Below are 10,203 nucleotides of genomic sequence, written 5' to 3' on the forward strand. Positions count from 1 at the left end.
TATAATAAAATTTCCTTAACTTTCCTTGACAACAATTAATTAAGAAAAAATTAAATAAATTTTCCTAATTAATTGTATGTAGCCGGCCACCTCATCTAGAGCAAATAGGATAATTTTAATCAACAATTAAAACTTCCTTTTTTGTCTTTGGAAATTTTTTTAAAAAATAAAATTTCCTTTTAAAAATCCCTTCATGGTTGATAAAAAGAAATTTCTATAATTTTAATTTTTAACATGTGAATAATTCTTTAGAGAGAAAATAAAATATCTTTCCAATCTACAAATAAGGAAAGAGATCTAATCTCTTTCTTTTAATCTTTTTGTAGATCTTTTAAAGAGAGATATTTTAATTTTAATTCTCTGTAATAAATTATATCTTCCACATAATAAAAATTAAAATTAAATTCTTTTTAATTTAATGGGGGCCGGCCACCTAAGCTTGGGTTCAAGCTAGGGTTGAACCAAGGCTTGGCCGGCCCTAGCTTGAACCACAAGCTAGCGTGGCCGGCCCCTTTCTCATGGGTATGAAGGTGGGTATAGGTGGGTATAGTACTCTATAAATAAGAGGCTACGATAGGGACCGAGAGGAGGAATTGGTTTTGGTCTCCCGATAAAATTAAGCATCCCGTGTTCGCCAACACACAACTTAATTTTATCAATGATAATTCATTCCACTAGAGAACTATCATTGAACTACCGCACCAATCCCAAATTACATTTTTGGGCTCCTTCTTATTATGAGTGTGTTAGTCTCCCTGTGTTTAAGATATCGAATGTCCACTAATTAAGTGAGTTACTGACAACTCATTTAATTAATATCTAAGTCCAAGAGTAGTACCACTCAACCTTATTGTCATGTCGGACTAAGTCCACCTGCAGGGTTTAACATGACAATCTTTATGAGCTCCTCTTGAGGACATTATCAACCTAGTATCTCTAGGACACAGTTTCCTTCTATAATCAACAACACACACTATAAGTAATACCATTTCCCAACTTATCGTTTATTGATTCAACGAACTAAATCTCACCCATTGATAAATTAAAGAAATAAATATCAAATATATGTGCTTGTTATTATATTAGGATTAAGAGCACACACTTCCATAATAACTGAGGTCTTTGTTCCTTTATAAAGTCAGTATAAAAGAAACGACCTCAAATGGTCCTACTCAATACACTCTGAGTGTACTAGTGTAATTATATAGTCAAGATAAACTAATATCTAATTACACTACGACCTTCTAATGGTTTGTTCCTTTTCTATTTTGGTCGTGAGCTACTGTTTATAATTTATAAGGTACTGATAACATCATCTTCTGTATGTGACACCACATACTATGTTATCTACAATATAAATTAAATGAACAATTACAAACAAATGTAGACATTTGACCAATGTGATTCTTATTTCTAGATAAATGTTTATACCAAAAGCTAGGCTTTTAGTATATACTCTAACACAATTTGCAGCTGATCGAACGCCCTCTTGAATATGATGTTGACTGAGCTCCCTGTGTCAATAAATACGCGGTGAATAGTGTAATTAGCTATTACCGCTTTGACAAGCAGAGCATCGTCGTGGGGTACTTCAACTCCTTCCAAGTCCCCGGGCCCGAAACTAATTTCGGGTCCTTCCGCTCGTTCTCGGCTACAGCCGACTGCATGAATCTGGAGCCGCCGGGCGCTTGCCTTTCTAGCTCGGTTGGAGTCTCCTCCGGTCGGCCCGCCAGCAATAACGTTGATCTCGCCTCGGGAAGTATTGCTTCTATTTTCTTCTTCCCGAACGGACGGTCGAGCCCGTTCTCTGGACGCTCGGCGATTCTCTTGCCTAGGAGAACGATGCCGATCGGGATATTGTTGTCGTGGCCTGTCAGATTGCGTCCGATTGGCTTCCTGAGTTCTCTGTCGCCTGTCGACTGAGGGAGACCGCCGTCCAGCATTCCGAGGTACAGGATGAGCCACGAAGGGAAGACTTCGACAATCCCTTGTGTTGTGCGTATCTGTGCGGTGGAAGGAGCAGAACATTGGGGTCCATCTCTTTTTTGGCTTAGGCCGAGCAGCGGCTACCTCTTGTACGTGTGATCTGACGTGGGGGTATCGGATTGCTTCAGCCCTTGGCCCTCTGGGCAGCTGCTGAGCGGTAGGTTGTTTCCGTTCGGACTGAGGAAGCCGCTCGGCTGGAGTTTCTTTTTTCCTGGCCGCCTGTGCTTCTTGCACGTTGATGTACTCGTTAGCCCGATGTAGCATGTGATCATAATCCCGGGGCGGCTTTCGGATGAGCGATCGGAAGAAATCTCCATCCACTAGGCCTTGTGTGAATGCGTTCATCATGGTTTCTGAGGTGTCCGTTGGAATGTCCATCGCTACTTGGTTGAATCGCTGGATGTACGCTCGAAGCGATTCCCGGGCCTCATGCTTGATGGCGAACAGGCTCACGCTCATTTTTTTATAGCGCCGACTGCTGGCGAAGTGGTGGAGGAAGGCCGTCCGGAAGTCCTTGAAGCTGGTGATGGATCCGTCCGGCAGCCTTCGGAACCACCGTTGAGCCGATCCCGAGAGAGTGGTGAGAAAAACTCGGCACTTTACTCCATCTGTGTATTGATGGAGGGTTGCCGTATTATCAAACTTACCCAGATGATCATCCGGGTCTGTTGTCCCATTATACTCGCCGATCGTCGGAGGCATGTAGTGCTTGGGCAAAGGGTCTCGTAGAATAGCCTCTGAAAATTGGCGATTGATCCGCTCGGGAGAGGCGTCCGCTCGGGGGGCTTTCCCCTTCCTGTCATCTCATCTAGGCATTTCATCCGAAGAAGATCCCCTATCTCTGTGAGTTGGTACGACTTCAGGGGTGCGGAACAGGGCCCGATGAAATGCGGCGGTGGCAGGTGGGGCTTCCGCTCGGCCACCATATGCTGATGTTGCTTGCTGCTCCAACCGCTCGGATGCTGCTTTCTGTTTTAGCTCTACGAGCTTGGCGGCCCTTGTCTCGACCAGAGCGTCGAGTTTCTCGTTTGAAAGCGTCACCATGTGTTGTCGTCCAGCTTCGTCCATTGTTTCCGATCGGATGCAGGAGCGTTCCCACAGACGGCGCCAATTTGATCCTGTCCGAATCGCCGAACCAAGGGACGCTGGGCATGCGGCGCGCTTCTAGTCGATGACGTAGGCCTCCGTCGGGTCACGCGAAGCTCCGGCGAACCTGCACAGAAGTCGGGCCGGGAAAGGTTCCCGGCGGCGACCCTCCGACGCTCAAGTCAGGCAAGCAAACAGTGTAAAAGGGTGGCTCCAGAGATGTTTCTTGCGCGTACCTGCGGCGAAGTAAGAGGCTCTATTTATAGAGCGAGGAGAGAACTAATGCACGTTCACCGAGGTGTAGACGTGTAAGCAACCCATACTTCGGTATGCAGTTGTCAGAGAGCTTACCTGACACCATACTGCTACAGTCCGAGCATGTCTTCGATGGGACAACAGGACACCCCGTTACCAGACTAGGAGTATGACGTAGCCATGCGACTTGACGGCTGTCAGAGGGTGTTCCCTTCCTTTACCCACCGCCCGGCTAGGACATCCGTCCGGCCGACCGGGCAAAGAACGGCGTCCGGACAGCCTTAATTCCCTTCGTCGGCCGGGCGGCACGTCCCTCCACTCGGTCATTATGTACTGTTTCATTGAGCGTCGGAACCCTGGTCCTTACCAGGGTGCTTTTTACTACCAGATGTCCCTTTCTTCCAAATCCGGTCGGCTCGTCCTTCTCCAGCGAGCCACTGGGCCCTTTGACCTCCTCGTGGCGTTGACCCCTCGTTATGGGGTTCCGGATTCTTACCACCGGATCAGACGCTATGCCTTTGGGAATTGTCATCGCATCAAGGTACAATCTTGTACTTCATACATTTGGTGAGAATATTGGGAGTTGTTTTACTCACTTGCCATTAAGAACTCCTCCAGTTTCAAACCAAGAGCGTCGAGAAATAGCTGTTGCTCATATTGGCAATCACTTCGTACAAGTTTTCTTATATCCTCATTATCCTGTACCACCCATTCCAACTTGGTGGTAGCAACATTCATCGTATGAAGTTAAAGGATGGGTCACTCGTTACAGGACACACGCTCATTTGTGGTACGAAGTAATAGGTGCACCACCACCAAATGCATCGGGAGCAGAATTTGAAGGCAATATTGATTAAGATTTCTATTTTTATATGTTTATTTTGTATTATTATTACATGTACTCTTCATTTGGAAAAAAAATATGTTTGTTCCTAAGTTATGAATGTGTTCATTATTAATTGGTAGTATTTTTTTTAGTTTTAAATATAAACTAAAAATAAATAAAAAATTATAAATATATAAAAAATTATTGAAAAAAATAAAACTCATAAAAAATTGATAAAGAAATTGATTAAAAAAATTAATAAAAAAATAAAATTAAAAAAAAATCAATTGAAAAATATATGTATTATGAAAAAAATAATAAATTAAATTAATTAAAAAATAAAAATTAAATAAAATTTATATAAAATTGAAAAATAAAGTATTGATAAAAAATAATTAATTAAAAAAATAAAATTAAATAAAATTAAAAATATAATTATATGAAAGTTATTTTTAAATAAAATTAATTAAAAAAATTAAAACTAAATGAGAATTAAATGAAATAAAAAAAATAAAAAAAAAAATAAAGAAGGTTACATGCATCTTTTGGCGGGGAGAGAGAGAGAGAGGAGGTGGAGGGGGTGTGCGTTGACGAAGCAGCTCTCAATTTTGAGTTCTCAGAGTTGGCGTGTTGCCATCAATTTTAAGTTGTTGAACTATGAAAGACGAGACTTGTTTTCTCTCTCCAATTTCTACAAGTCCGTTTTGTTCTGTCATGAGAAACTACAGACATTTCTTATTACCATCCAAGATTGTCACTGAGAAAAATAGAGAGAATCAAAAAGGAAAAAGATTTTCACACTTACCTTTCGATTTCATTTGCAGATAAACAATCCAAATTTGTCTTCTTAGCTTGGAGAAAAGAAAAGAAAAGAAACCACCTTACCTCTATGGAACACTGGTTCTACCTCACAGAACAAATGAATCTTATGGTCACTAGAAATCATTGAGTAAGATGGCCAGAAATGAATATGGTATTAACTTGAAACAAAATAACAGAAACAAGAAGGCTCACTAGAAGATGGCATTGCATTTGTTTTGATTGACATTAATGCCTCTTGGAATAATATTGAACGTCCAAAATAATCAACAAAAGTAGAAGACAAAACATATGTATATACATAGCACTATGTTTAATCCAAGAAGACAGAGTCAACAACTCTTTATATAATGTCAAGGCACGCACTTTAGGAAGGTAAAATGCAGAAACTAGAAAAGCTAAAGTACTCGGAAGCCACTACCTAACTGAAGACTAGCATAATGTGTACATAGTATGAAAAAGATATATTTCTCCTCAAGTTAGAAAACCTGTCCAGCATAAGATAGCTAAACTAACGATTCTGTTATCATCATAAGTAAATTGATATGTAAAAGCTTCTTTGCTTGAGGATTCTTGATCATTGTTCAAACACTAAAATTGTCTTGCCCATACTGCTAAGGAAAAACCATTCCACAAATAATCCTAAGGGGTGGATACAGTTTTCCTCCTTCCTTTCAAGTGTGCAGTGGAAACTGCAGAATCCTAATACCTCCCAGCCTTCCAGGCTCCACATTGGAATCCCTCGATCCAAAATTCAAAAATGCCACAAAGTTTCCCTCTTAGAGCTTTTATTATCTGTGCAGCTACAGCACATGAACATATTTTCACTAACAGATTAATGGGGCACTACAATAAAGTTTTGCATGTTCCTGCAAATTAGCAAAACCTTAATAAAGCAGTGTGCAGGTGCAAACCATATATTCATTCTATCCCTTCTAGAGGGGAAAAAAGCTTCTTTAGAACTGTCTTAAAAACCTACTCCCTCCCTCCAGGCAACACATCCAAATCCCTCAATTGAAAATTCAAAAACGCCCCATAGCTTCCTTCTCAGTGCTTTATCCTATGCATTTATTGCACATGAGCATATTTTCACTAATAGATTCATGAAGCAATACTATAAAGTTTTAAATGAATTCAACAAATTAGCAAAACCTTAATCAAGCTGTGTGCAAGTGCAAACCAGATAATGATTCTGTCCTTTCTCGAGAGAAGAGAAGAAGAAGAAGAAATCTTTAGAATTGTATTAGATGTTCAGTATCCTAGCTATTTATTGAATCTTTATCAAAATAACAGAGCTTCATAGGTAAATAGGAACATTGTTTGCAAAGACAGTAAAGTCCAAAGAGATCAAGCAATAATACATATTACCAAGATCTGGAGCAACAAGGGGGCTCATAGAATAAAAGACAATTGCTAATCTGAAATGACAAAATAAATGTCATATTCCCAAGGCTTTAAATTTTGATTGGGAAAGAATTTACATTCCTGGTTTAACCAAGATTTCTCTACAAGACCACTGTGTGTTCCAACCAAAATCTAAAACCAGCAAACTTAGTCACGATGCATAGTGCCTTCCTCCACATCAACTTGATTAAGAGCCAAAAACACAATTTCATTTAGAAATTGCCAATCCTGGTGCAATAATACAGTTGCAAATAGTGTAAACTCTCACTATACTTATCAAATGGGAGACATCTATGATCTGCCTTAGAAACAATTTCTATTACATGGAGAAAGTTAAGCAATTATACAATCGTATAAAAAAAAAGAAAATAAGGCATAATCACCTACTTCAAAACAAGCAAGTGATTTTACATTATTTGTCATTTTCCATAAACTAGATGCTGCCAGTAGCAAGTGCACAAAGTAAAGACTACCTGCACTTCATAGCAAACATAACTATTATAACTATCATCACGTGGCTACAGGTCAAACAGCAGAAAACACACATATAACAAGAGATATCACAAAGAGGAAGAAGAAAGAGAACTGTTTTGCATTAGATGAAAAAGTCATTTAATTAAGACAACATTCTTTTGATTGAAACTACAAGTTTTGTTGAGAAGGAAAGAAACTAAGGTACCCATAACCTGAGTGTTGGAACCCCAATAAACATTTCAGGTTGCTAAAACAGAAACAACGCTCTAGCTATTCCAAAGTACCTTTGCATTGAACAGACAAACATCCACCAAGGAAAGATCCAATGCAAAGGACTGATGAAGCCACCCAACCTTTTAACCGTTACCTGATAGTGACAAACTTATTGGTACCATGTTTGGCCCAAAATGTCCTTAAGTCGATGGGATTAGAAAGGTTGTATCCTTCTCCAGCAAGCTTCTCCAGGACCTTCTTAAATGCACCCTGACTCATTTTTCGACCAGCTATTCGTGCTCCACGCCTCTTGGTATTCATGGGGAGGGGGTGCATTGAAATGCTAGTGGTGCAGCAAGCTGATTGCCACCCTCCAACACCCCACCGGTAGCACTGTTGTGGCTTTCCAGTGCAAGAGCAAACTGGAGTTGGAATCCTTGAAATATCAAAATCAATTCCATTAATGACCATTCCTGTGTTCTTCTTTGCAACCTTCCCATGTGAAAGTGAGCCATTTGGAACCTCATTGTTTGGCACTGTGACTTTTTTAGGCTTCTTTGCTTTTGGAGATTTAGGTTGGCGACCCCTTGACCTTTTCTTTGTAGGAGACTCATTTCTACTACAAATGATCCCCTTAACTGCTGAAACCCTATCATCCTTTGGCTGAGGATCTTGATGCTGAAGCATTTGAAGATTGTGCATGGTGGGAGGTTCAGGAGCGAAGCCAAAAGTAGGGTGGTGCAGGTGACTCATTGGCAAAATGTGAAAGTTTTTGCCATTATCATTACCTTGGTGAAACCATCCATCTCTCACAACATCGTTCTTGCTAACTTCACTGCCATGAGGATTCCATCCGTCTCTCAAAAGTTCGTTCTTGCTAATGTCGCAGCTATGATGATTCCATCCATCTCTCAGAATGTCATTCTTACTGTTGTCAAAATTATGATAATTCCATCCATCTCTCACAAAATCCATTTGGAGTGATGGCTCAGGAGTGGCGCAGTGCCGACGAATAAACCCACTATTTCCCATAAGGGGCTTCACATCGCGCTCCACCACCGAAGGCATGAGCCGAAGACCAAGATTTCCCTTTAAAGAAGGTTCATAGTAGCCCCAATTCCGGATGCCTAATCCATCTTCGTCGTCCATTTGAGCCGATAGAAATGACCAAGGTGGAAGGAGAATGTTAAAAAGGCAGGCCTTTTATAACTTTTTTCGATCAGACATCCGATACATTGCCATCATCTCACGAATCTGTATAAATCAAACAAAATAGAAATGACCGCTGCCCGGTGAACTAACAATAAGCAAACAAAAAAGCGGCATCTTTGAAGAAACCCACTCGTTGAAACCCGATCGAAAAACATCAAAAAGATTAAAAGATCGATCAGATCCCGACGCAAACAAATCCAAGCCCTGTTCATCCACATGCACACGGAAAGCTTGAAGTTTTAGGTTTCCAAGCCGAGATCTCGCAATGAAGATGCTGAAGCTAGGCAAAATCTAAAATGCAATGGAGGAAAAACAAAAGAGAGAGAGAGAGAGAAAATGCAGCATAAAGTTTGAGGAAAAAAAAGACAGTGCAGAAGAGGCGAAAAATTCAAAAACTCACCTGAGATTCAAGAGAGAGAGAAGACAGGACCGCCCTTGCAACTAGAGAATCTAGGGTTCCTTGCGTGCGGAAAAAATGGGAAAAGGGGCGGAGATGGATTTTTGACGGGTGCTTCCTGGATAAATGGATAATAATGAAGGAAGGAAAGACATTTGAATAGACATAACAGCAAGACAAGTTATACACGTGATTTCATGAGAGAGCCAAAATCAAACAGAAGTTCAAAGGACACTTTTAATTTTCAAAAGTCTCCTGCCATAATACTTACTAATTAAAATAGTCTGCTCAATATTCAAGTTATATATATTATAATAATTTTAATTGAAATTAATACCAATTAAATAATCTGTTTACTGAGTAAAAATTTAATCATAATTTAAAAGTATTTATGCACTTATGGGTTGATATAGATGGTATTTAGTATTTACTCCAATAAATTCTAAGATGAATTCTCCGGGTGTAAAATATTTATATAGTTTGTTCCAATAATTTAAAAGCATTTATAATAAAGCATTTCTGTCTTCTTTTAAAATTATAAAATACATTTTTAATATCTTAAAGAAAAAGACAATTGAGAGGAGGGTGACTTTTACGCTAATCTAATTTCTTCTTTTTTTTTAATGAAATAATTTTTAAATCATATAGCTATCCTTCAATCGATTGTTGTTGAGTTACTTGAGTGAATAATTATTTGCTTTTTATTTGTCAACTATGGACTATTTGTTACGTAGGCAAGAGTTGAATTTATAAATATAATTTGTATATCTGAGTTTTAGAATAAACTTAATAACTATAAATTATTAATGACGAGATTATTGATAAAGAATTATTTTTATCATTTCTATCCTTAAAAAAAAATATATCTCACAACAGACCACGGCGGTTAAAGATGAGAAAATTTATATAAATCATATTTATAAAAAAAGATTAATTAGCTTACTTTAACTTACTGTCACTGTGTTACATTATATTAAAAATTAACATACTAAAAGAAAAATCATTAATTAAATAGTTGTCCTACTTTGTGCACTGCCACGATACTAAAACTTGAAATAAATTTTATTTTATTAATAAATAAAATAAATTTGAACCTTCACCAATACTTCCCAATTTATCCGATTAGCTAATAGAAATTTTTCATAAGAGTGAATCAATTATCCCTAAGATTAGTTGGTCATATGAACAAAATAAATTTTATAGTGCTCTTAAAAACATCACATTTGAAAATGACAAATATAAATATTATTATAAAACAATGTCAATATCAAATGATATTTTTAATTACCACCATAAAAGCCATTTTAAAAATGAGATATGTCACATTACTGACAAAGGGCGCGGGACTGACTCATCTAATAAATTAAATACTTAATATTTAAATTATAATCAAAGATTAATTTATAATCAAAAACACCTGCACATTTGATGTTAACTACAAAATATGATATAACATCCAACAAGATAAAACTCTGTGGTTTTTATAGAATAGAACTTATCAATTATTGAATGAGTATTGATTTTTACGGTA

At 38.3% G+C, this 10,203-nt stretch overlaps 1 protein-coding gene across 1 annotated transcript; it reads right to left on the bottom strand.

Moving 5' to 3' along the window:
• Positions 1-6,941: 6,941 nt before the first annotated feature.
• On the bottom strand, positions 6,942-8,837 carry LOC122021349 (protein Barley B recombinant-like). The gene is made up of 2 exons (XM_042579472.1): positions 8,676-8,837; positions 6,942-8,317 (listed from the first exon to the last, which is right to left on the bottom strand). The coding sequence occupies exon 2, from the start codon at positions 8,210-8,212 to the stop codon at positions 7,214-7,216; it is 999 nt and encodes a 332-aa protein (XP_042435406.1). The 5' UTR covers positions 8,213-8,317; positions 8,676-8,837; the 3' UTR covers positions 6,942-7,213.
• Between the last annotated feature and the right edge of the window lie 1,366 nt (positions 8,838-10,203).

Source organism: Zingiber officinale, chromosome 9A, assembly GCF_018446385.1.
Source record: "Zingiber officinale cultivar Zhangliang chromosome 9A, Zo_v1.1, whole genome shotgun sequence".
Lineage (NCBI taxonomy): Eukaryota > Viridiplantae > Streptophyta > Magnoliopsida > Zingiberales > Zingiberaceae > Zingiber > Zingiber officinale.